The 25,703-nt window shown below is 33.7% G+C and overlaps 5 protein-coding genes and 3 long non-coding RNA genes across 20 annotated transcripts; 5 read left to right on the top strand and 3 right to left on the bottom strand.

The window, feature by feature from the left end:
- The first annotated feature begins 35 nt into the window (after positions 1 to 35).
- LOC103863390 (zinc finger protein ZAT18) lies at positions 36 to 1,623 on the top strand. Its single transcript, XM_009141138.3, has one exon. It carries the CDS (start codon positions 1,038 to 1,040, stop codon positions 1,560 to 1,562), a length of 525 nt encoding a protein of 174 aa, XP_009139386.1. The 5' UTR covers positions 36 to 1,037; the 3' UTR covers positions 1,563 to 1,623.
- On the bottom strand, positions 1,614 to 3,745 carry LOC103863391 (ras-related protein RABE1a). The gene is given in 10 exon segments (XM_009141139.3): positions 1,614 to 1,932; positions 1,935 to 1,967; positions 2,159 to 2,251; positions 2,340 to 2,402; positions 2,498 to 2,595; positions 2,745 to 2,810; positions 2,906 to 3,006; positions 3,092 to 3,164; positions 3,361 to 3,457; positions 3,530 to 3,745. Coding segments are annotated over 9 exon segments (735 nt in total). The 5' UTR covers positions 3,434 to 3,457; positions 3,530 to 3,745; the 3' UTR covers positions 1,614 to 1,797.
- A 3,151-nt stretch (positions 3,746 to 6,896) lies between these two features.
- Positions 6,897 to 9,822, top strand: LOC117133700. The gene is made up of 2 exons (XR_004457641.1): positions 6,897 to 9,424; positions 9,538 to 9,822. It is a non-coding gene; the product is annotated as an uncharacterized LOC117133700 (long non-coding RNA).
- Positions 7,677 to 9,605, bottom strand: LOC117133699. Its single transcript, XR_004457640.1, has 2 exons — positions 9,516 to 9,605; positions 7,677 to 9,442 (listed from the first exon to the last, which is right to left on the bottom strand). It is a non-coding gene; the product is annotated as an uncharacterized LOC117133699 (long non-coding RNA).
- A 1,241-nt stretch (positions 9,823 to 11,063) lies between the features above and the next one.
- LOC103863389 (soluble inorganic pyrophosphatase 4) lies at positions 11,064 to 13,740 on the top strand. The gene is made up of 9 exons (XM_009141137.3): positions 11,064 to 11,310; positions 11,720 to 11,860; positions 11,964 to 11,992; positions 12,196 to 12,261; positions 12,353 to 12,460; positions 12,822 to 12,887; positions 12,980 to 13,100; positions 13,209 to 13,290; positions 13,374 to 13,740. Exons 2-9 carry the CDS (start codon positions 11,722 to 11,724, stop codon positions 13,414 to 13,416), a joined length of 654 nt encoding a protein of 217 aa, XP_009139385.1. The 5' UTR covers positions 11,064 to 11,310; positions 11,720 to 11,721; the 3' UTR covers positions 13,417 to 13,740.
- Positions 13,741 to 14,240: 500 nt separating this feature from the next.
- On the top strand, positions 14,241 to 16,115 carry LOC103863387. Its single transcript, XM_009141136.3, has 2 exons — positions 14,241 to 14,967; positions 15,853 to 16,115. Exons 1-2 carry the CDS (start codon positions 14,393 to 14,395, stop codon positions 15,857 to 15,859), a joined length of 582 nt encoding a protein of 193 aa, XP_009139384.1. The 5' UTR covers positions 14,241 to 14,392; the 3' UTR covers positions 15,860 to 16,115.
- Positions 16,116 to 16,310: 195 nt separating this feature from the next.
- On the top strand, positions 16,311 to 17,089 carry LOC103863386 (histone H2B.8). The gene has a single exon (XM_009141135.3). It carries the CDS (start codon positions 16,558 to 16,560, stop codon positions 16,972 to 16,974), a length of 417 nt encoding a protein of 138 aa, XP_009139383.1. The 5' UTR covers positions 16,311 to 16,557; the 3' UTR covers positions 16,975 to 17,089.
- A 4,076-nt stretch (positions 17,090 to 21,165) lies between these two features.
- Positions 21,166 to 25,386, bottom strand: LOC103863385. 13 transcript variants are annotated; one of them, XR_004457260.1, is made up of 11 exons: positions 25,070 to 25,384; positions 24,891 to 24,938; positions 24,743 to 24,808; positions 24,270 to 24,497; positions 24,057 to 24,180; positions 23,888 to 23,986; positions 23,633 to 23,707; positions 23,378 to 23,563; positions 23,251 to 23,288; positions 23,042 to 23,117; positions 22,088 to 22,966 (listed from the first exon to the last, which is right to left on the bottom strand). It is a non-coding gene; the product is annotated as an uncharacterized LOC103863385 (long non-coding RNA). The 13 variants fall into 13 exon arrangements; XR_004457263.1 differs by having other exon boundaries at positions 24,897 to 24,938; XR_004457266.1 differs by lacking the exon at positions 25,070 to 25,384 and having other exon boundaries at positions 21,166 to 22,484; positions 22,763 to 22,966; positions 24,743 to 25,038.
- Between the last annotated feature and the right edge of the window lie 317 nt (positions 25,387 to 25,703).

Raw genomic sequence — 25,703 nt, 5'->3', positions numbered from 1 at the left:
GGTGCTCTCAAGCACCTGTTTAAACCCTTCCGCAAGTTCTGTTAACTCACACAATACTCGGGCATGATTTCCTCTTAAATCTCATCAAACAAAGGTAACAGTACTTACAATACAAATATGATTACGATAGTCAAACCAAATTCGTATTTGCACGCAGCTGCAAGGAATGGAAGAGCTTATCCCAAAATGCAATATTCTTGCCGAGAACCACCAAATCATGCCTTGTAAGCCTCTGCAACACGTCAACTAATTTGATCGCTACAGCTTCTTTGTTGTTGTTATCGGAACATTCCAATACTTGTGCAAATGAACCTGTAAGAATACAATCCATTGGACGCTAAAATTACTAATCTTCTCCAAACGATATACTAATCGTAAGGATTATATAAACATATAAGCAAAAGAGGTGCGTATATCTAGTTTATATACACACCTCTTTTGCTAAACTCTAGTTTAAACTCTAAATCCGGTTTAGCCGCCATGACGTGTGTATACGTGTGCATGATGCATGCAGTGTACACTTCCAATACATGATACGTATACATCTATAGCCTATAGGGTACAAAGAGTGCTAGCTAAAGTGTAGTTATCAGATTTTGATTTTTGAGAATGCAGTCATTTGACTTTTAGTTTTGACTTTAGAAGCCATGGTCAAATAAAAAATCACGGGGTTACTTACTAATTTAGAAGCCAACAACAAAATAATAACAATGTGCAACTAATTACCACCGATACTAAAGTTATTTTTAGGTGATTACATATTGGACGCAATTGCAAGAGACTTTTACGTTCTGTTTAGCATGTTGTGCTTAGTCAAACCAGTAATGCTGCTTAATATAATTGAATACCAAAGTCAAAATCTCTGAAACCTTCTTTAATTTTGCTTATAAAATACTCCATAATCTTCATAACTAAGATTCTCTTACAATAGTCAGCTGCTTTTCTTTTCATATTCCTACATAAACCAACCAAAACCTATACTTATTCGTTCTATCTTGCTCTTTGCTCTTCTCGGGAGACACTCAACCGATAAAAACATGAAGAGAGACCGTTCAGATTACGAAGATTTCATCACGCATATAGACATGATAAAAACTCTAACGATGTCATCTCATAGTTTTGTGGTCAAGCAAATCGAATCTACCGGAAGCAAAATCAACGGTAACCGCTTTGAATGCAAAACGTGTAACCGGAAATTTGATTCGTTCCAAGCTCTCGGAGGTCATAGAGCCAGCCACAAGAAACCTAAGCTGATGAGTGTTGAGCAAGAACAAGCCAAGCATCGGAACAATGAGAATGATGTGCATAAGTGTTCAATCTGCAGTCAAATGTTTGGGACCGGTCAAGCTCTAGGCGGTCACATTAGAAGGCACAGGGCGAGCATGATAAATGAACAATCGGTTATCTCTTCTAAGGTATATACCAGTCCGGTTAATGATCAATGCCAGAGCAGCAAGAGGGTTATGCGCTTGGACCTGAATCTAACTCCCTTGGAGAATGATCTTTTAAACATCTTTGCGAAGAATTTGGCTCCACATATTGATTTGAAGTTTGTAAACTAGTTTTAGTGTAAGCATATACAAATCCTATTAGTAATTTAGTTGTGATTTCTCTTGCTAAATATTATTTTCATTCTTTCTGTCAAATAGAAAAAAAAGATGTAGAAAGAAAATCTGATAATATCACAAGTCAAGTCTGATGTGAGGGAGTCCATACCAGAAACATGTGTCCTTCACACTATACCCGTTAGGGGGAAACAGAGAATTGTAAAAGAATACGTAGAAAACGCCATCGCAGTTAGAAGATTTTCCTCCCTTTCTTTCCAAAGGTCTCTTCAGAAAGCCAGATTCTCTCCTCAGATGGCGGCGCAAGGGACCAGTTTTCTACTAACCACAGCATGCTGATTTCTGAGTAGCTTGAGATGTCCCTGCGCCCTGGTCGTTTTGGTTGATTTTGATTGTTTGTGGCTACAAAACAATGATAAAAAGAAACAATTTAAAAACGGTTTGATACACACAGTAAAATGTTAAAGTTTGATCAATACTGGACTTATCATATACCCTCACTCAACCTAATTGCAATGTATGATGATGATGATGCAATTTCAATGTATTAAGATGATGATGACAGTGAACATAAATTTTGAAACCCAACGAACCTCAGCCTTTGCATCGGTATCAGCAAGTCTTTGCTTAATGTCTTTACCAATTGAAAAGAAAACTTCCTCAACGTTTAGGTTAGTCTTGGCACTCTGCAAAAAAGCCAAACTCATCAACGTTAATTAACCAAACAAAAAGACTTAGACCGTACAAGTAACAAAACTTAAAACCACAACGTACAGTCTCGAAAAACTTCATTCCGTATTCATCTGCAAGAGCTTGGCCCTTAGCTTTTGGCACAGCCTGGAAAACAAAACACATAAGTGTGTTGCTAATCAAAATCATGTAATGAAAAAGCAGGAAGATATATGGAAAGGGTAAAAGAGAGAGAGAGAGACTCGTTTGCTTTCATCCATATCAGCCTTGTTCCCCACTAGAATCTTGTTGACATTATCAGAAGCGTGCTGCTCAATGTTACGGATCCAATTCCTGATATCTGGAAAAAGAACAAAATTAATTTGATTAGAAAATAATAATGCTAAACAGATGGAAGAATATAAACTTGCATCATAAGGCCTAGAGGCTAGAATTGGACTAACTAAACTGTAATTTGAAAGTAAAGAGAGAGAGAGAGAGAGTAGTTACTGTTGAAAGATGATTCATCAGTGACATCATACACAAGCAAGATGCCCATGGCTCCACGGTAGTAAGCTGCAATAAGAAGAACCAACTTGGGTGAGTAAGAAAAGTGAAACCATATAAAACAGAAAGATTATATTCTAAAGCAAACAAATGGGAAGAGAAACCAGTTGTGATAGTCCTGAACCGCTCCTGTCCAGCAGTATCCCAGATCTGCAGCTTGATTCTCTTCCCGTCCAGCTCAATAGTCCGTATCTTGAAATCAATACTGTCAAACACACACAAAGAAAATCAACTTGAATGAGAGCAGAAAGTACCACATAGAAGAGCATGTGTGAACAATGAGATCATACCCAATGGTTGTAATGAAACTGGTGGTGAATGAGCCATCAGAGAAACGTAAGAGGAGGCAACTTTTACCCACACCTGATAGTACATCCATCAAATGTACGAGAGTCCATTAGATAACAACAAACTTAAATAGTCTCTCGATTCTTCTATCAGAAATCAAAAGTCTAAGCTGATGAAAAGATTCACATCAGGCCTAACTCCTCGATCGAGAAACTCAAAATCACTAATGAATCGATCCTTCAAACAAACAAAAAAGTAAATCGAAACATACCGCTGTCTCCGATCAAGAGAAGTTTGATGAGGTAATCGTAATCAGCACGGGCTCTAGCAGGAGGGGCAGCCATCGCGAGAAGCCGAGAATCAATTCACTGTGACGCAAAAACAATCAACGTTACGAAGAAAAAGGAGAGAGAGAGATTGAAATCGGAAAGGAGAAGTACCAGATCTGCTCGGCGGAGATGAATCGTCAGAATCGGCCGTTGATTTTTTTTCTTCTTCCTCCCGATCGACTTTTCGAAGATTCAGAATATATTTCTTTGTCCTCTTTTGAGGAAGAAGGAGAAGGAGAGGGAATGGATCTGGATCGTTGGATCTCGATCGCGATGGAGATCTATGGGCGCGTGGACTTCGGTTTTCGGTTTTGGTTCAATTGTGATTAGCATTAATACGTCGCCGTTTAGCTTATAGTGTATACCAGGCCTTGGGCTGGTGAACATATATGGGAAACAAGGTTTTAGTTTAACCTTACTGATCCAACCCAGCAAAATTGACGACTCTTTTTTCTTTTCAATTTTAAAAAAGAGTACAAGACATACTTACTTCAAACATGCTCCATAAAACAACTTCAAGATTTTCAATTTTTAAATTTAAAGAGTACAACTTCATATTTGAAGCTCCATACAAAATTTTCATATTTAAAGTTCAATATTTTAAAAGTTCACAAATTTTGATATTTATATTCTCATATTTTATTTTTGAAATATAAACAGTAAAACTTCAATATGCTACATACAAATTTTTATATTTCAATTTCAATATTTAAAAAAAACTACAATTATGTTTCTTTCAACTAACTTTTATAACTTTTATAATTATTATTCTAGTCCTTATAGTTTTTATTTCATTCCAAATACAACATATCTTAATAACACTAAAGATAAATATTTTACAACATAATTACAATAAAATAAAAATACAAAGAAAAAAATATAAAGCATACAATTACACGAGAACAAAAACAATAAGCCAATTAAAATATTACAAGCTCTAATATTCAGGTAAATTTGATATTAACCTCTTAAATACCTAAAATATCATCCATCTTTTGTAATCGGAGATTTTTGTTTGTTGTTCTTAAGTTAATTTTCTGATTTTTTGTTCAAATCGAATAAGACTATAAACGAAAATATTAATTGACCATATATGAAAGCATTATATAACTAATTTTAATGAATAAAATATTTTTAAATAAGTTTTATGATTTAGTTTGTGTTTTTATGTATTTTTATTAAAATATAGTATTTTTAATTATTTTTTTATAAAACAATTACTGGATTTTTTTGTGATTATATCTTAAATTTACAATTTTTTTGTATTTTTTATTAGTTACAAAAAACATAGTATAAACTAATGCAAAAAATTTAAAGTTAAATTTTAAGTTTCACCACTTTAAAAGTGAAGTTTTGTTTTTGTTAATAGTGAGATTTGATGTACATGTACTTAGATTGATCTCCATAAACCGTGGCGGATATAGAAATAGTATTGAGTGGGGAAAATTATATTTATATAGTAAACTTTTTATTTTATTATTGATTGAATAACTATATTTAGAATTTAAAAATATATATATATATATTGAAGTTTACTTGTTTTAAATATATAACTCAAATACTACATGTTATTAGCTTTAAACATGTAGCAACCTGATTCTACTGAGTACAAACAAAAACAAATTACTATCCAACTGAAAACATTATTAGTTCATAAAAAGCACTAATCCATATAGATTCTATCTATATAATATTAAAATATAAAATATTATCCCAAAATTATATATGTAGAATATGATAAAAAAAAATTAATAAACTAACCAATTAAGAAAGTGGAGGCGTATAAAAAACATAAATCTAAATGAGCCAAGGGAATGTAGCACTAAAATCGGAAGAGTAAGGAAATTGATATCAATAAAGATTAAGACTGTAAGAAGATTAGGGTAATATATAAATTAAAATTTGACCTGATTTGAAATCCATTTTTCTGTAAATGTGATTGTGAGGCAAAAAAGGGTTATTATTGGGATCCCCATTTTAACGTCGTTGTAACTTGCACTAAACTTTAAATTTTGAGTAGTGGCAATTGCCCCCATGCTGGACTGGACAGAGTACATCTGCCACCTTATGATGGAAAGGAATAAAACTGTGCACTTTATCTATTTCTAATAAGTACATTACCAACATAACTACTTAGTTATTCCTGTTCAGAATTTATTTCTAGTAGTAGTATAATTTTTCAAGGCCCCAACCAAACATATGTTTCACTTGTTTGTATTCTCAGGCACCGCCTGTCTGCGAACATAGTTTTTTGCATGAATGCAGCAAAAGTACGATTCAGACTTGAGAGCATTCTAATCAGATTGTCAAAAACGTTCATAATTGAAATTAATGATTACGTTGTGTTGTGACACTGACCGGTGGTGGCAAATTTTGCATCGCCTGCTGCTTTGATTGTTTCGGTGGTACTATTCACGTCCAATAGTTCGAAGACCGGCCTACTTAATAATTAACAAGCCATATAATGGGATGGCAGTACTCTAATACCACCAAAAGTATATATAAACTAAAACAAACAAAAAGCAGGTGAATATGATATTCTTATTGATTCAGAAAATCATGAGTATATATTTACATTCACAAAATCATGAGTATATTTATATTCACATCATGTGTATTGAAATAATGTAATCATGGGAGACAAGACAGTGTATCGTTTTGTAACTGTTGTGAGTTTTGGGTACTTGTACGTTTGAGCAAGTAGTAGTTCTACATTAAAGTTTAATTTGTCTAATAACTATACACTAGGTTAAGACCTGCACCTTGTGCGTAATGAATATTATATATATAAATTATTTTATATATTATATGTTTATAACATATTATGAAATAATAAATATATATTGAATAATTAAAAAAATCATTATCTACTACTTATATAATTAAATTGGTGCGAACATATAAATAAATTTTATAAATCAAAAAAATATTTTTTCTATTTGATATGATATATAATTAAATTTAAATGATAATAACATATATATGGTATATTTTAATATTAATATTTATTAGATGATTCTTTTTGCTCATATTTTTTTTTATCATTTGTATCTGTTATAGCAAAAAGTCTAAATTAGTGATAACAAAATTTTCACTGTGAGATTAATGGTTTAAGTAATTTATAATATTTTAAAAAATTAAGTTGTCAATATTTTTTCAAATTTTTATCAAAAAAATGTTTAAAGTAAATTTCAAAATTAAGATATTTATGTATTTTTATATGGCATATAGTTTAATTTAAAATGATACATATATTTATATATCTTTTATTTTTGAGACTTATTAAATGAGACTCTCAACTTATATTATTTTTTAATTATTTGTATCATGTCATAAAAAAGTTTTAAATCATAGATCACAAAATTTGAATGTGAAACTTTTAACCGTTATAGTAATTTATACTCGTTTTTAAAAATATAATATATAAATATTTTTTTAATTTTTATTATATGGTTACTATGATTGTTTAATTTATTTTAATAGCTTGAAATTAAACAAATATAATTATAATACACACTTATTTTTAACAAATCTTTATTATTTAAAACATTAATTGTCATATATACTTTAGCCACATTAGGCAATTTCGTAATCTTATTTAAGAAAATAATGAAACACATTAATAATGTATTTATTGTGGTTTAATAAAAATCTTATTATATACTTCCTCTGTTTCTGAAAGAAGGATTTTCTAGAGTATTCACGCATATTAAGGAAACAATTAACTTTTTACAATTGAATTTATTATTTATTTTAATATACATTTTCCAATAAATATCAATCAATAGTATTCAACCAATTCAAATATTTTTAATTAATGTTTCTTAAAAATATACAATTTTTCAACATTAACTACTAAAAGTACCTTAAAGTTTTAGAAAATCTATCATTTTGGAACAAAAAATAAATCTAAAAAATCCTATTTTCAGGAACAGAGGGAGTATTTAGATGAACCAACATATTTCTCTAAGGATTTTAAGAATCAGTTTTGTGATGACACGTGACTACAAAAAAATGTTGCAATAATTGTTAAATAATATACAGGGGATTTAAACGGAAGTACTAAAGATTAAGCTCTTAAAAATTATTTTCGATATCTTCACTCGTAGATCAACAAAAGTCGAACGAGGAGAAGATCCCACTAACTCCAAGGCGACGCAAAGGTGAAAAGCGTGGCGATTTGACAAATCGGTAAAGATACATTAAACTTTTAATTGTCTTCGGTGTGAAGGAAATAATCATCCGACGAATAAAAGCGTAGATAGGAATATTCTTACAATGATCCTACGTAGCATCTATATCTACAGCATGGGTGGCGCATTCGTTACTCAACCCCATCCACGGATCATTCCCCTACGGACAGGTCCACCACAGGTACACTCATCACAGCCAATAAGAATCTCGTCTTTTTCAAATCACATTTTCCAGTTTCCTTTTATAAATGGTTTCGAAGAGTGTTAATTTTCATTGCCATTAAAGGAAATGTAACTTTAATCAACATATCTTCCTAGAGATTAAAAAAAAAAGGTTAAACCATAAATTATAAATTTGTTTTGAATGTAGATTGCAATTATTACGTGGTAAGTCCACTTTATCCGCTTATCAAATTGTTTTGGATAGCAATTATCCAATTCTTAGCCAAAAATAAGACGATTATCCAACTTTTACGAGACAAAAGGTCAAAACATATCATCCCACAAGGCACACACCGACACCAATTAATATTAGTAAAATCGAAGATTGTATCTACGTGGGAACGCACGTGTATATTTGTGGGATTAATTTTAATTTAGAATAGTAATCATAAGAAAATAATTCATCTCGAGGAACTTAAAAAAAAAAAACGTTTACACTGAGAGACACTTTGTGTCTTTTATTAACGCGGAAAGACACTTTATGGATATAAAACACATTGTTGGACAGCTGTCTTTTTGGTGGACACAAAAGCCCTTTAAGGAACTAAACCAGATAGCTCCTCAATTGGAATAAATGAAAAATGTACAAAAGTAAAAGTAGTTGTATGGGTTTTAGAGTCTCTTTCCTGACCGTCGGATCATTTTTTAAAAGAAAATCTAATGGCTCAGAAGAGGCGTATTGGTTTGGCTCGTAATAAATGTTGTTCTTTAAACGTAACTTGTCGTGGGTTTCGTTTTTCAACGAAGGTGAGAAATAAGGCAAGAAGAGATATAAGAGATAGGACTGATTGTTTCAAAAGTCATGGTTAGTTTGGTTATGGATGTCTTATTTGTGGTTGTGGTGGTGTATTCAAAATAGCATCCACATGTAGATTGGCTTGTGGCTAGAGAAGGTGTGACTACATGGGTGTTGTGGTTGAAACCATGAAGGTGGGTTGTGGTTAGAGAGGTTGTGGCTACATGAGTGTTATGGTTGAAACCATGAAGTTGGGTTGTGGTTAGAGAGGTTGTGGTCAGAAGAGGCATATTGGTTTGGCTCATAATAGATATTTATAAATTGAATAAAGAAGAAAAAAATTTGTGAATTGATGAATTATGGATCTGATTCGTCATTTAGTAAAATTGCTCTATAAAATCATTCATCATTCATCATTATCATGAAACAACGATTAAGCTTTTCTGTGGACACAATTCAGTGGTCGAACACACTTCTGTGGACACAATTTATGTGGACATGAAAATATTACAAAATTTTATGTAGACACCGTATCTACCACCACCTTCTCCTCCTCATGTCTTCCACCTCATATTCACATCAACCACCACAACATCCACCAACACGGCATCCACCACAACTTCCTCCTCCACACATCTTCCACCTCCGTATCCACATCCACCACAACAGCATCCACAACCACGGCATCCACCACCACATCCTCCTCCTCACGTCTTCCACCTCCGTATCAACATCCACCACCATAGCATCCACCATCACGGCATCCATAATCACCACCAGCTCTTCATCCTCACGTCTTCCACCTCTGTATCCACATCCACCACAACGGCATCCACCACCACCACCTCCTCTCGGGTGAATCAATTAGTTTATCTGTCGGGGGAATCAATAAGTTTATCTGTCGAAAGAGGAGAGGGATCAATAAGTTCAAGGAGCGGAGTCTAACCTTCCATTTGTAGTTTTTCCAGACCTTTGATGTCGAGAGACGGTCTCTGAGAAGATGATAACGCGAAACACGAAACACGAATCCGACTACGGTGAAACATAAAAAAGAGGAGCGTTTTGGAAAGTTAGATTTGAGGCCAATTTCAGATTATGAAATTTGGATCTACAAGATGTCGCCGTAGAAAATAATTAGGATTCATCGGATTTTGTAAAAAGGGGAAAAGATAAGGTGAGATTGGAGAGAGGTGTGTTCAACTGGTTTTATAAAAAGTTTAAAAATAAGGAGAGATAATCGATTGGGTTGAATTATCTAGTTAACTAAAGGTTGGGTTGAGTCATCTAGTTAACTAAAGGTTGGGGTTATATTAGTAAATCTAGCAAAAGAAAGTGTGTTGTAGCACAATGTGTCTCTGAGTGAAATTGGAAAGGTAAAAATTTCTAAAAAAAATCATTGTAATATATCTTAATGCTATAATCCTGCTAATGGATTTTAGAAGACAAATAGATTTCTAATAATATTTGTTATCCAAATAACATTAACCACGACAAATTCTGGAAAGGAAAACGAATATTCACTTCAAAGATTTACATATCCTTTTCTTTTAATTCCCGTTTCTAATCCACCGACAAATAAATTGCCTGTCATAAACACGCACACGAACTTTCGGTGCACTCGCCAACACCCAATCTTGCTATGTTCCTCGCTCCTTCGGCATATTCCTAATTCCTCCAATCAACAGTGATTAACGGAGACTTAACGCGGACTCTTCGCAATCAGAATTTGGAGAGTGGAAACACTCACGATTAACGTGTATCAGACCTTACCTTGAGACCCCACGCCGTTAGGAATTCCGTCCATGTCTCTCCCTCCCGCATCCAATTACATATTAACACGTGTCCACTTTCGTGTCTGGACATATTCGTCCAACATATTCGATTTTAATTTTCAAAGTTAAAAGAGATATTCTCAAATTTAATAATATAGTTTCTTATTAATTTTCCTCGTATTTATTATAGAGAAAAAGACTAGAATAGCACTAAACCAAGTTTATGTTTCCAAAGTAGCACTCAAAGCTCAAAGTTACAAAAATAGGTTTCATTAAAGAGGTAAATATACACTTATACCCCTTGGGTTAATTAATTCAAACCTTAGGGTTTAGAGTTAAGGGGTGGGGTTTTGGAATTAGGGTTTAAAATTTTATAAAAAATAAATACTAATAAAAAATAAAAATTTTAAAAAACAGTTTCAAAAAGTATTTTTAAATATAAAAAGAAAATTTGAAAAAATAAATTTAAAAAAAAAAAAATTCGAAAAAAAAAATTATAAAAATTTCGAATCTGAAAACATATAATCTGAAACTATATAAAAAAAAATCTTTTTTTTAATTTTTTTTTATTTTTATTTTATTTATTTTTATTTATTTTTGTTTGTTTATTTAATTTTAAACCAAGGGTATTAGAGATATTTTACCCTTTAATAAATGTCATTTTTGTGACTTTCTCTTTCTAATGCTATTTTTGAGACATAAACTTCAAAGGTGCTATTATTGACAATTGACCTTTATTATATTCCTTAAATAAAATAAATGGAGCCTTCAAATAGCAGAGAAGCAGCGCGAGAGAGAGCGGGAACGCGTATAGTTTACAGCTACATTCTCCTTTAGCTTTCCTTTACTCTCTCTCTCTCTCTTCATCGTTGCTTCTTGAATCTTGAGTTTGTTAATCTCGAGATCTGTGCCTGTGTTTTCACTTCTTGCAACACTCTTTTTGCTCGGGAGATTCGTCGTTACGCTAAGGTACGGACTTCGAAATGTACTTGCATAAGCCATGAGACCTGCAGATCTGAGTTGGATTTTGAACTTTCGACAGATTGTTTTTCAAAAAAGAAAAAAAACCTTGAGAACGGTTTTGTGTCGGTAGGTACATTTAAAGATCCATGAACTGCTGCAAAAACAAAACAAAACATATGCGTTTCTTGGACGTTTCAATAACTTTCTTTTATAAAAAGATGATTTTGTATCTTGGGTGTCTCTGTGTCAAGCATTGGTTTTGTATTCAATTGTCGAGACGTGTAGATCTTTGGTACATTACATTTGTAAAAGAGTTATCACCAGAGTTTGTGTTGGTCATGCTTTTGTCCGTGTTTCGTTGCTTCACGGATGCATGTATTAATGGTGTTCTGTTTGATATGTGCTTTGTTTGCAGATATGGCGCCACCGATTGAGATTGCTACCACCAAGAACTATGCGGAGAAACAGGCTTCAGTTCCTCCTCTTAACGAGAGGATACTTTCGTCCTTGACCCATAGATCAGTTGCTGCACACCCATGGCATGATCTCGAGATAGGTAAGGCTATAACGTAACTGTTTCCTTTTTATTTTCAGGTTCTAAGATGATTACGTTGCTTCTAATGTTAACATTTTTACTTCTTGTTTGCTCTGTTTTATAGGACCTGAAGCTCCAGTAATCTTCAACTGTGTAAGTATTTTTGTCACGTTCAAAAGATCTTAGGACTGATATAATTATATTGTCACAAAAGAATGGCACTGTGGGTATTTGGAGATGTATCTGTATCATATTATATGATGTCTATTGCCTGATTACGAAACCCGTTTATGAGTTTAATCGTTGAGATGTTTCTTTGGGAATCATTAACAAAGCATATGGCGGTGTCATTGCAGGTGGTTGAGATAGGAAAAGGGAGCAAGGTGAAGTATGAACTCGACAAAACTACGGGTCTCATCAAGGTATTAACTTCATTGTAATAGCTTTATTTGCTGTCCCTTGCACTGTTAAAGACGGCACCATGGTTTAAAACATTGAGTAATTCCTTTTCAGGTCGACCGTATTCTCTACTCATCTGTTGTGTACCCACACAACTACGGGTTCATTCCGCGTACCCTCTGTGAGGACAATGACCCTATTGATGTTCTTGTCATCATGCAGGTAATCTATTACATTTTTTGCAGCGAGATGTTGTGAAGTTGTATAATTTTATCAAATAGTGTTAAAAGTTTCATCTGTGTATCTGATAAGCTTTGAAGAAGTTCAGCAGCTCAACTTTTAGATATAGGCCCTACTGTATCTTTCCTAGGACTTAATGTAGCAGATTAGAGATGTTGCTGAGTCTGTTAAAGAACATTAAGTGAAAGCTAGGCTTGTAAAGGTGTCTCATTAATTAGTTCTGTTTGGTCTGGTGAAATTGAATTTATAAAAGCAGCTTTACAGCTTCATCTCAGGCTTTCTTGTTTTGACCAGTAGAGAACAAATGCCATGTGAATCATATATTGTATTTGCTGTTCTACAGGAACCGGTGATCCCAGGATGCTTTCTTCGCGCCAAAGCTATTGGTCTTATGCCAATGATCGATCAGGTTTTTAAAATTTAACATCCTTGAGTGTCGTCTATGTTCTTATAAAAACAAATGAGATACTGAAACAAGATGCTCTTTATGTGTTTTAAAAGGGTGAGAAAGACGACAAGATCATTGCTGTCTGCGCTGACGATCCAGAGTACCGTCATTATAATGACATCAAGGAGCTTCCTCCTCATCGTCTGGCTGAGATTCGTCGTTTCTTTGAAGATTGTGAGTGTTCTTTCAACCTTTGCTTGTCTAGGGATGATATGACATTAGGGGTGAACCAACCTTTGCGTGTATGATGAGACTCATATTCTTGGATTCTTCTTCTGACAGATAAGAAAAACGAGAACAAGGAAGTAGCTGTTAACGACTTTCTTCCCGCTACCGCAGCCTATGAAGCAGTTCAGCATTCCATGTAAGCTTTTTATGAGACTGACTGATATAATAATTCATCTATAGTTTGGACTTACAGTTAATGTAATCTTTTGTGACATGTAGGGATCTCTATGCAGATTATGTCATGGAGACCTTGAGACGGTGATCTCTTTCACCACCATCCAAGCAATAAAGAAAGCTTGCAAGTTGCAATTTCACATTTGTTTTCTTGACAGATGTGAAGTGTATACAAAAGTATAAATACTTACATAAATATAGGGTTCTCAAAAGAATGTATTTGTGTATGTCCTTTTGTTGAATCCGGTAGATGATGCCGAAAAAATTGTCAAAGAAACTAAGAACGTTGGTATTGTACCCATTTTGTTTATTCTTCATTTTTATTCTTGAGTAATTTTTCCCATATTGATAAATTGTTGAAAGTGTTTCGTTTCTTAAATCCATGGTAGATTATTGTTTTTTTTGGCTTCTATATGATTCTGAATCTTACGTAAATGACAAAAAATACTTTGCTTCTTACTGACATAATACTCCAATTTCTACATAGAAACTTATTATCGAATAAACTAATTAGCGAGACAAAATTAAAAAGTTTCTTCTGTTCTAAATTGAGATAGTTTCAATTCAACCCAAAATACTCTATTTCTATATGCTTCAAAATTTGCATATATACACTATCCCTAATATCATAATTCATAAATAACACTTAGTATTTGTTTCCTCTATTTCACATTTGCTGGTGAGAGATTATAATTTATTGCAGTTAATATTGTATTTTCAAATTTTAAATTAAAACGAATCAATTTTATTATTTTGTATTTTGTATCAATTAATACAAATAAAAATATATTATTTATTTTATTTTAATTTTAATATTATTTTATAAAAATTTATAAACTAATTATTTAACATTCTAATGTTTTTTATAGGTTATTTTAAGCTTATGAAAAATTAAAAATGCGAAATTTTGGCCTACAAGTCAACAACATTTATCATTTTAGCCTACTTACTGTCGTAATTACAGTCTTCGTCAAACAAAAACCCTTCCCTATCTCTAAAACCCGAGTTGGCCTCTCCCTACGATACCGACGACCAAGAAGAAGAAGGAGATCGATTCGCCAACCATGAGCTCCTTCAACGGAAACATGGACAACCTCCTACTCCAAACCCTACTCGGCCGCCTCCAAATCCGCCCCCCAAACTCCCCTTTCCTCTCTCAATCCCTAGACGACCTCCTCTTCAAATCCGACGACACCGACAACGACGACGACGACGAAGACCTCGATCCCCAAAACAATCTCGAACGAGAAGAAGCCAAGCTTGAAAAAGAGCTGATCCGCGTCATCGTCTCGGGTCGAATCGACTCTCTCAAGCCCAATTCGGGTCAAGCCGTGACGGTCAACGAGCACCACATCTGCGTTGGGTTTCACGAGGACGAGGAGTCGGATTATCGTGTGTGGGAGTGGCATGGGCATATCATGCTTTTCGATGAGGAGAACGGGTACACTCCTGAGTATATCTACGGGAATTACTTCGAGAGGTTGCCTGTGAAGTTGCTGCCGAGTCGCGGTGTGGGGAAGGAGGTGAAAGAGGAGGTGGAGGAGGTGGAGAGTTTGGGTGGTTTGAGAGAGTTGATTGATGGTGGAGATGGTGATCGTGGTAGGGTTCTTCACAGGATCGTCAACATCGGTTCCTCAAGGTTTGTGATTAAAGTTTTGGGTCATGTATAGAGGATGAGTTTAGTGAGAGATAGAACAAGGCTCATATGTTTGGGATGATTGTTTGTTATTAGTTTAGTCATAAAACGGATACATGCTTGGTTAGCTACCTCAAATTTACCCTCAAGGTCAAAGCCTGTAGCTTTCTGAGTGTTTGATCATTTCCTGCAGTGCACATGCTGTTTCTTGAATGTAGTTGTAGGGTAGTCAAGTGTTTTGGTTATGGTTGTTGCCTATGTGACTCGAATATGGTCATGGTCAGGACACACCGGTGTTATATATGATCAATTAATTATTTTCAGATAATGTTAGAATCTTTGCAAGTTTTCTTGACATTGTATGCCTGCCATGTATGATCAAAATCCATGTTATACACTCATTCATAGTTTCGTTTATTGCAATCTGGTTATGTTCTTTCAAAGGCTGCGTTTATTACTTCGCTTGGCTTTACTGCTGCTTACGCAAATTAGTTCACAATGTGAATAATGACACTTGGTCAATTGCTTTCTTACACAGTTCGCTACAGTTCTCTGGTGGTATTATCTTGCCAAGAAAACAATATTTGATGATCTATAATTTCTCTAGTACTATGTCCAAGAACCTTAGATGTCAATGTTTTATAAATCTTCATATGATGGCCATAGATGTCCAGGTATATTACATTCCTTAATGGAAGTTCTAAGAAAGTAACCCATTAGAGTTGCTGTGTGATAATCTAGTCTACAGTGCAGTTCATCACCATTTTTTCAAAGTATCTGTTAATTTATAACTTTGTTTCACTTTAGATTTTTACTGCACCTTTATTGTTTGTGTTTAGATATCGCAAAAGATTGAATCCATTTACATGGTTCTTGTTGAATTGGCAGGGCCTAATTCCTAGGAGCGGTTTGGCAGGGAGAGGTCACATTGCTCGGGAAGATTTCAGTCAGATATGTGTGGACAGACAACTCAGGACAAAAAAAAGAATAACGCGTTGGTGAAGTCACGGATTCTGTTCCGTTCTATTTAAACCAGTAAACCCATGGGTGAAAATCACCTGAAGTTGTTTCTTCTCCAAATTTACAATACATGTTGGTGAACAGAGCAAAGATTAATTACACATGATTATGGTCATTGAACTTTCCCCTTGTTTGGTTTTGTATGCTCTTTGTCTTGATGAATCGCTCATTTTTCAATACTGCTGCAGCTGAACTGTAATTTCGGTTTCCTCTACAAGGGTGATATATGAGAAGATGGTAAGACACTAAAAAAAAATGTAATTAGTGCAAAACGAAGATGTTACCACATTAATAATGGCCCGGCAGTTCGTGGATCGTCATAAAACAGAAGCCCATCAAGATGTTAGAGCCCATGAGCTCGAGCAAAAAAAAAGAAAGCTATGAGAGATCTTGTCCGTTCATTCAAAGTCTTCAGATCTAGGCCACGTCACCAATCCGCGTGCCGCACAGATAACCAATAAGAGCGAGCAGAAGCTTATATATAAGAAAATCTGTTCCTCAACTAATTTCAATCACAGACGCATCTTTCCATTAAACAATTCACCCTCTCTTCACCAAACTCATCGATCGATAATGGCACCCAAGGCGGCAGAGAAGAAACCGGCGGAGAAGAAGCCAGCTGAGAAATCCCCGGCCGAGAAGCGTCCAAAGGCGGAGAAGAAGATCTCAAAAGAAGGAGGAAGCGACAAGAAGAAGAAGAAAGCGAAGAAGAGCGTTGAGACGTACAAGATATACATCTTCAAGGTCCTGAAGCAGGTTCACCCCGACATCGGAATCTCGGGTAAAGCGATGGGGATCATGAACAGTTTCATCAACGACATATTCGAGAAACTGGCGCAGGAATCATCGAAGCTCGCTAGGTACAACAAGAAGCCGACGATTACGTCGCGGGAGATCCAGACGGCAGTTAGGCTTGTATTGCCCGGAGAACTCGCGAAACACGCCGTCTCTGAGGGGACCAAGGCGGTTACGAAATTCACAAGCACTTAGGGATTTAAATGTTTAGGTTTAATTGTTCTTTTGTTGATGAATCGATTGTATTCGATTAGTGAGATCATTTGAATGAACAGGTTTCTTTTTAATGAATAACGATTCTCTATCAATATGATTCACATTTAATTCTACAGTTACGTGATTAATATCCCAAGAAAAAATCTTGTGCTGTTCTTGGGGTTGTTTCATGATCCTCGGTAATTGTTTGAACAGACCACATAATATTTTGGGATATTTTGTTGACCAGTCTTTTCGTCGTTAGATCCATCTTCTAAAATAAGTTTTGTTTGTTCCTGGGTTTTGGCCTTTTTGGATATGGTGAATTTGATTCCTAGTTTTGATTAAAGGACTTAAAGTGTTTCTCTGCCTGTGATTGATTGTCCTTGTGATTCACAAATATCTCCTTCGTTGAATTTTTATCTGCCTGGTTTATGTCTGAATCGGTATTCTTAGTTGGAGCTCCCTGCCTTAGCTAATCGAAGAAGAAGCTCATAATCTCTCTTTGTCCGGACACTTGGCCAGTGATCGGTCTTTTCTTGTTTTTGATGTTTCGGGTGCTTGTTCTGCGAAGTAAAAGGTATTTATAAGAATGCGTGTTGGCAATAGTGTGACTTATTGTTTCTGGTGTATCATTGTGTTTATGTTTGTTTCATCTCGAGCCTCACCTTTGCTTTCGTTTGGTGGTTCTTCTTGCTTCAAGCTTGTTATTTTGGAATGAGGGTTAAGCAAGAGAGTCATATTTTCTCCATACAGTTTGTGCTAGCCCGGAAATCATCTCTCAACTTTATAAAATATTCTAAACGGAAGAATTGAGTGGAGACCATTGGAATTGTCTCAGCGTACTTGTATGGAGATCGCAAGTAGTGCCTCTTTTGGTTACAAACTTTGCTAACTGAGGAAGTTGGAGTTTGAAAAAGAGATGCCATGGAACTGGTCCACAAAAACCAGTATGTTGGTTGGACCTTTTCTTAATATTGATTGTTGTTTGTTTTTTTTGCTCGTTTGAAGTTATTTATATCCCTTTGAGTAATTGCTAATATTCTTTTGAGTTTGTACTTTCAGAACTTTAAAGATTGAATTAAACAGTGTTTAAAAAGGTTAAAGTTCCTAACAAGAGACTGGTTCCTGGTCCAATCTCACTATTTTATCAACTCCAGTCTCTAGCATGTGTGTTCATACCGCCATGAAGTTCCTTTTCTTAAACTCCAGCATGTGTGTTTGAAAGTTATTTTTGTTCTTAGAGCATCTTAAAAAAGGAACTTTGTTTTGAAGTTTCCAAAACTCTCCAAAATCAAAACTTCAAGCTCAACTTCAAAACTATTTATATTTTAATCCCTATACTTATCATAACTAATTTGAATTCATAAAACTTTTGTAAATAACTAACACATATTGACTAATATTAAACTTCAAAGTTAATACCATATTATTTCATAAAATGATTTTTGTAATGCATATATGATCTATTAGTGCATTTCGAAGTAAAAATGACTCTTAGCTAAAAGTTGTTGAGATTGGATAATATTGATACTTGTAAATACATTAGATCGAAACAAAAAAAAAGTAAAATAGAAACATAAAATATTGCTAAAAGACTAATTTTTTTTCGAGATATTAATACTCGTGAATATATTCGATATGAACAAGAAAGAATTGTACGAAAAAGACATCAAAAACAATAACAACAACAACAACCATCTTCAGTTACACAAAAAAATTTGGACAATATTTAAAAATTTGAAGGTTACGGATCAAACTTACCTAACTATTAGTGTTGTTGTAATATTTAAATCTGTGTAATAGTTATGTTTTCATGTAATTTTTAAAAATCTTTTTGTTAATTTTTTTTGTATATTATTTTTTTCTAAATCTAGCTTAAAATATTTTAAATCTTATTTTAAAGTATTGTTTAGTTTTATGTTTAAAATTTAAAATCTGTAAATAAAATTTAAATATTTATGAGATATATTTTTTTTAAAATTAAAATAATAAACGAGAAAATATTTATGAATCATAAAAGTGATGTGTGATTGTAGGGACCAAAATGTAAATAAAAATATGAAACTTCAAATTTAAAGTTTTTAGTAGTGAAACTTGAAATATAAAGTTTCACTTCTCAAAACTTCAAATTTGAAGTTATAGAGTATCTTTTGGAGATACTCTTACTCAAATTCTTTTGGTGTACAAACACCTCATTGACAATACTTTTTTTATCCATAGAAAAAATTACCAGAAAACTCTTTGAACTCGTTCTTGGATGGTTGTCGGATGATAAGTTAATAACTAAGCTCTAACAAATTATTCTTTTGTTCGATTGAAAAAGAGTTAAATTTCTTAAATAGAGAAAAGAGAGAAATGTGACGTTTAAAGATTACCTAATTAGAATTTTGGTAAAAGAAAGTTTTTAAAATTTTCACTTTTTAAGTTTGAATAAATAATAAAAAATGGACTCATTTATTGTGTTATGGATGTTAAAAAGGTGATAAAAATGATAATTTTAGCACCGGCTTAAACCATTGCTACTCCTCTTCCTAAAGGTTTTTGGCTCTTATTTTAATTGCATTTTAAATTTCAATGGGACCAATCCCATCGATACAAATAAGCCATGTACGTATTTTGTAATGTTCTTAAAAGAAGTAGCTCTTTATTTCGTAAACAATCTTCGTAGGAATCAACAAGAAGCTGCCAAGAACAATACCACACTATCTGATTCTAATGCATTTACCTTTTTCATTCCACAAAACACCCGAAGAGAAAAAAGAAAGATAATGGACATTCATGCTTTCAAGAACACATACTACGACCAGTCAGTCGGAAACAGCTAAACAATGCAGGAACACATACTGTCTCTTAATGTTTATACATAAAGGCGTAAACCCTAGTCAGATGTTTTGTGGTGGCGATTGATCCAGCTTTTTTCTTTTTCGTACCAGTTTCTTCTGCAGCTTTTATTACTTCTTCTGCTTTTGACTTCTTGTTTAAGTTACCGTTGCTGTGGGTATGTTGCAGCAGGCTTTTCTTCATCGATGGGCTCCAACTTAGACTTGGGCCTCCATACCAGCTGATCCATCATTCATCTCACTTTGTCTTGTTTGTCACTTTGCCCTCCTCCTCTGTTCAACACAAACACTTTTACAACGTATGGGTTTTGCTTCCTCACAAATGAAACTCCTGACCAAACTTTGACAACTCTGTTTGCAACGAATTTTACCATGATTTTTATCCTAATTTTTATCTGCGAAGGTGGGGTCTGTTTTCTCTTTTATTAAGTCCAAGTTCATAACAAGAGACTGTGGTTCTTGGTCCAAGTTCACAACTTTATCAACTCTAGCATGTGTGTTCAGTCATGCTCGAAATTACGCTAGGCATAACGAGCCAAGCGCATAATCAATTAATAGAGGATTTAGCAAGGATTAATTGAGGAGTTGTTTTTAAGGTTTTAATATATACTAGATTTTTTAACCGCGCTACGCGCGGATAAGATATTATATATATTTTCATTTCAAATAATTTAATGTATAATATTTTTTTACATTATTTAAATAATATCTAAAAGAAGACTATAAAGCACAAATATAGTTTGCAATTTTTCTTTGTAATTTCTTGGATATCATTATATTGTTTGATTGTTGTACTTGATTTACATATTTTTATGAATATTTGTGACAGATGAATATCTCTAATTTTTATAATCAGTAAATAATTATATACTTGTAATAAAATAATTAAAATTGAAAATTACTTACTTTTTAATCAAACTTGTTTTTAATTTGACTTATTAATACGAAAAATATGATATTAATTGGACTTATTTTATTACCGTTTAAATATTTTATTGATATTATCTAAGAAGCTTTCAAGTGATATTTTAATATCATATTTTATTTTTTCTTAGTTTGTTTTGTTAATTTTTCTATTTCTTTCAAAGAGTTATATATATATATATATATATATATATATATATGTCAAGTGAATTTCCATTAAATAATTTTGTTTATGAAAATACAGTTTTTAAATAATAAAATTTAAAATAAAATTATAATATTAATTTGCTGTATTTATTGGTATTTTTAATTATTATATTATATATAAGGGTCGCTGTGGTGTTCATATACCCGTTCATTAATATTTGAATATTTGGGTTTTTCAATTTTTAATGATCTATAATCCGTTCATGTTTTTTTCTTATTAAGATTGGGTTAAATTCACATTCATATATTATTGGATATACCCAAACTGTGTATTAAATATTCAAAATATATAATATCGATATCTTGTTTTTCCATCAGCTTATATATATATTGGACTAACATATTTGTGCTCGAACTAACACAAATATCCAAAAATAAATTTATTTTCAAATTATCAAAACACTTAATATATCAACAAAAGACACATAATATCTGAAATTGAGGAAATAAATATATTCAAGGTTGGCACTTTAAATAATTTCGGATATGTTATGGATTAATTTTGGATATCGTGTATTATCTAATCGGGTTCAGTTATTTAATCTCTTTCAATTTAATATTTGTTGCACTATTTTTTTAGATCTAACCAAATTTAAGTTCTAGTATTTTGAATCGCGGATTTGGAGCCGGATTTTATACCCAGTTCTAATATAGAAGACATGTTATTTTCTAACAATTTGATTGATTTAATAAAAATTTGCTTGGGTCGATAACTTAAAAAGTCTTCAAATGAATCGCGGAAAGCAAACTTATGTTGTTATATTATATATATTTACGTATATGTAATCTATATATAAAGCTAGTAAAAGTTATTGAATTGATATGTTTAATGCATCTTTAAATAATATTCTTTTAAGGATTTTAGAGAACTATATCCTTGAGTTGTTTTGTCAAAATTTTAAACTTTAAATAGGAACTAAAATAATATATTAAACTTACTCTTACTTAACTCGAACACGTATGTGAAAATATTTTGTGCTCAGTTCAGGACGACCAAATTTAGTTCATATCTTAACTTTGTCATCGAAACAAAAATCTATGCTTTTGCATATTTTTCAATGTTCTCATAGACTTTCAAAGAGTATATTAGCTTCGACTAATCAGTTAATTGTTAGTTTTTTTGCGAAAACAAAGTTTCCTAGACTTGAAAGTTGAACTCATATTATTGTAACCGTACATAAAAATTTGAATCTCCAATAGACACCAATAGATATTGATATCGACCTTCATAATTAGTTTGATCTAAAGAGGCTCTATCCAATCTATAGCAGAAGATTATAAAAACTCGAGAAAATTTTGATTTTCCTCTTCAGTGATATAAAACCTTCACAAGAATTGTCAAAACCAAGAAGGAGATTAGGCCTCTGAGCTGCAGCCTCAATAGCAGCAAAGAGGATGAGGGAACTTGTTGATCTGTTTTTAGGTTATGCTGTCTCCCTCAACCTCTCTTGATTCATATCCTGGAGATGGTGGAAGCGGTGGAGGATGAGGCGGCACCAGTCAGTTCAAACTCAAATTCTCAGACTCATCCATTATCTGCTTTTTCATATTCCCACCAAGAACTTCAGCTTCACCAGATACAACCAAAAGATGGCACATAGATTCTACTGAAACTAACCCTCAAACTAAAGAGATACACCTAAGACTCTACTACAGAATTATCAACACGTCTACTCTTCCGATTTATCTTGTACGTTAAAACAACTATAAACTTAACCGTAGAAGAAAAAGGCAAGTAGCTGTAACTTCTAATTGTCATTTACTGATAATGCAAGGATAATGCAAAACATTACAGCTACTGGTTCATATCCCACCCGCTCTGTATATGGCTATACGAAAAATCTCTCATCAGATCCACCACTGGCCTTGTTGTCCTCTGATTCCTTCTGTTACGCGTCAGGTTTCGTTGAGTGGAGATCAGGGAATAATACCTGAGATGAGATCCGCCCCATGGCTTATGATAACCTCTTTTGCATCATGTAAGTATCTCAGCCTCGAGTACCTAACTCCGTACTTCTCTACAATGTTTTTCTACATCTAATCAGAATCACTAACACAGCTCAATATTTGAATGTTGAAATCTTCCACGTAACCTTATGTTGTAGACTGGACCAAATATGAGGTATCACTTCGAAATGGAAGGTTCCATGTCACAACTTTGTCCTTTGGCTACAAATATGAATAAGCAAAAATGAGTTGGACAGTTAGTTCTTTTCACATACAGACGCAAAAACATATTATCTGCCACAAAAAATTACAGCTCAAGAGTCAAAAGGGATGTGTTGTAGTGTAAGGATCCTACCTGAGAAGTACGATCCCCATCCTCTAAATCTTCAACCACTGCAACCAATAAAAGTTAGCATAAGGCCCAAAACAATTCTAGAACGCTCAACAAAGAGAAGTTGAGTGACTGCAATGAGTGTACTCACGATCTGATAACACAACGCATCAAACGCTATGTCCTCTTACACAGAGGTCTGCATTCATCCATATCAGCTTAAAGTGATCAGTTTCCGTGGGTTTATGCTTCCATAGAAACCTGGTTTCTTGTTGATCAGCGTGGAAGAAGTTGAATGCCCATCTCCTTATATCTTTATGGATAGTCCCTGCTGATTCTGTCAACAACAAAATATTATCTTTGAGTAGAAAAGATGTATACACAGATAAAGAGTTTATGTATTCACCTCATCTGCTGCACATAAACTTCGAGATCAACGTTTGTTTTGGGCTTTCAGACGAATAGAAATCGAAGATTTCATCTGAAGACAAATCCAACTCATCAAAAGGGTCCATTACTGTAAACTGATTCTCCTCCCTCATTTCTAATATATATAGTCATATTTTCTCATCCCCTTCTAGTATTTGAGCACTACTTGTTAAACGAAATCTAAAGCAGAGTAATTCTGCCAGCTTTATGGCTAGGAGACAATAAGGGTTACCTTTCTTATGAGAATAACATGGAAGAGGAAAATCTGCCGCATGGATGTTTGAGCATAAGCCGTTAACAAAAACGATATAACCTGTAAGAAAACAAAACACTACAAACTTCATAAGTTAAGAGAAGTTGCATAAGATTTTATGAGAGATAAGCAAGTGTGAAGAGCATACTGTACATATATTGTAGCAAAAGCTCATTTAGGGAACTCTAGATAAAGCCTTCGACTTGAATGAGCTAAAGATTTCTGTTTCAAGTATTTGAGAGAGAGAGAGAGGCAATACACACCATGATCCTCTGATTATACCAAACACACAAAGAGAAAGCTTATGGCTAAACAAACAAACAAAATAACAGTTTTAGATTTAGGTGCTAAACCAACTAACCATTTAGTTTCTATTCAGGATCTAGATAACGGGACGATACCAAGGATGACTCATGTTGCGCTACATGTGATGGTGTTGACTCGCAGATTGAAGCAAAGGAAATATCTTGGAAATTCTCATAGCATAAGAAAAAGTGATGACCAAATGAAGTCGGGCCTGCTCGAACGTTGTTCTTGCGCTATACAGATCCTGAAAGTGAACATCAATTTGCCCATTTTCCGTTGGTCCCTGAAACACATAACAATAGAAAACGTAAGCGTAAGAGGAAGGAAAAAGAAACAATCGGTATGATTCTGATGAGTTTAGAGGTCAATAGTTTTGAAATTAGAGACCCAAAACTTTAAAGCTATAAGTATAACAAACTCTACAAAAGATCACAACTTTTGTAAAAGAAACAAAGCAAACAAACTGAACTGCTCAAATTCGGTTTTGGATTGTTTTATCATCAAAACAGAGATTGAGAATTACAAAACCTGAAAAAACAGATGACAAATCCTCTCCTGTAAAGCGTCATCTCCTCCTTTTAAATCTCCAACAACCTAATTAAACACCAGATCAAGAGCTTTCACCAGTTACAAAACCAAAGATCTGAAACAGAGGAAGTGAAATAATGAACTAAACTTTAACCGTAGGCTCCACCAGTGATGGAACTCGAAGTCCTCCATCTCTCTCACAATATGATAAAAATATCAAAAAAAAAAAGAAATCACAGACAACTCCGAAGAACACTTTTCAAAGAAAAGTGTACAAAAATTAAGTAATGTTTTTATGTACCAGGAGCAAGGCGTTCAGTGACTCACCAAATATGAAGGAATAATTTATTTTTACAGTAAACTGTATACAGAGGTAAAGTGATGGAACCAAAACCGAACGCCGTTACTAACTACTCGTTTTCCCCGGAGACCATGAAGAGATCTGGTGGTTTTAGTGAGAGGAATCTTTCGTAAATCAACCACCGTCTTATATAGTGAGTAAGGAGAGAAGGAGGAAGGCTGAAAAAAATTGAGAAAAATTGTTTTTGCAGAGGTAGATGAATCGGGAGAAGACCAAAGAGATATTGGAAAATCGGCGTAATGTTGAAAAGGTTCGAGAAAAGAGTGATTTGGTGATGTGTTTTTTTTTAATGACTTGTCAATTTAAAAGTCTCATTGGTCTATTTTTTTTTCCAACGTGGATACCCTCAACGGTGAGGATATGTTACTTTTAGTATTGTATAGATTTAGGGGATGTTTATTTTATATGTTTTAGCAAGGATTAATTGTGTATGTTGTAATGCATAATATTTTGATTTTGTTCTTCCTAGTTCCACCATATGAGCTCTTAGTGTGGTGGGTTGGATTACAAAGATGTCGAGTCCCATCTTACGAGGCCCAGTAAATGCTCTAGTGGCTCGAGTCATATCTCTTGTATTGGATCTGAAGATGCTCAAGAGTC

The sequence above is a fragment of the Brassica rapa genome, chromosome A04 (genome assembly GCF_000309985.2).
Source record: "Brassica rapa cultivar Chiifu-401-42 chromosome A04, CAAS_Brap_v3.01, whole genome shotgun sequence".
Taxonomy (NCBI): Eukaryota; Viridiplantae; Streptophyta; class Magnoliopsida; order Brassicales; family Brassicaceae; genus Brassica; species Brassica rapa.
The sequence above is the reverse complement of the archived record's forward strand: the minus strand, read 5'-3'. Positions and strand labels throughout refer to the sequence as shown.

What these genes read in the sequence shown, in the direction of transcription:
- LOC103863390 (XM_009141138.3), top strand. Translation starts at nt 1,038, where the DNA reads ATGAAGAGAGACCGTTCAGATTACGAAGATTTCATCACGCATATAGAC.
- LOC103863389 (XM_009141137.3), top strand. Translation starts at nt 11,722, where the DNA reads ATGGCGCCACCGATTGAGATTGCTACCACCAAGAACTATGCGGAGAAA. An exon ending in CTCCAGTAATCTTCAACTGT is followed by an intron (nt 11,993 to 12,195) that starts GTAAGTATTTTT and finishes GTGTCATTGCAG; the next exon opens with GTGGTTGAGATAGGAAAAGG. An exon ending in AAACTACGGGTCTCATCAAG is followed by an intron (nt 12,262 to 12,352) that starts GTATTAACTTCA and finishes ATTCCTTTTCAG; the next exon opens with GTCGACCGTATTCTCTACTC.
- LOC103863387 (XM_009141136.3), top strand. Translation starts at nt 14,393, where the DNA reads ATGAGCTCCTTCAACGGAAACATGGACAACCTCCTACTCCAAACCCTA.
- LOC103863386 (XM_009141135.3), top strand. Translation starts at nt 16,558, where the DNA reads ATGGCACCCAAGGCGGCAGAGAAGAAACCGGCGGAGAAGAAGCCAGCT.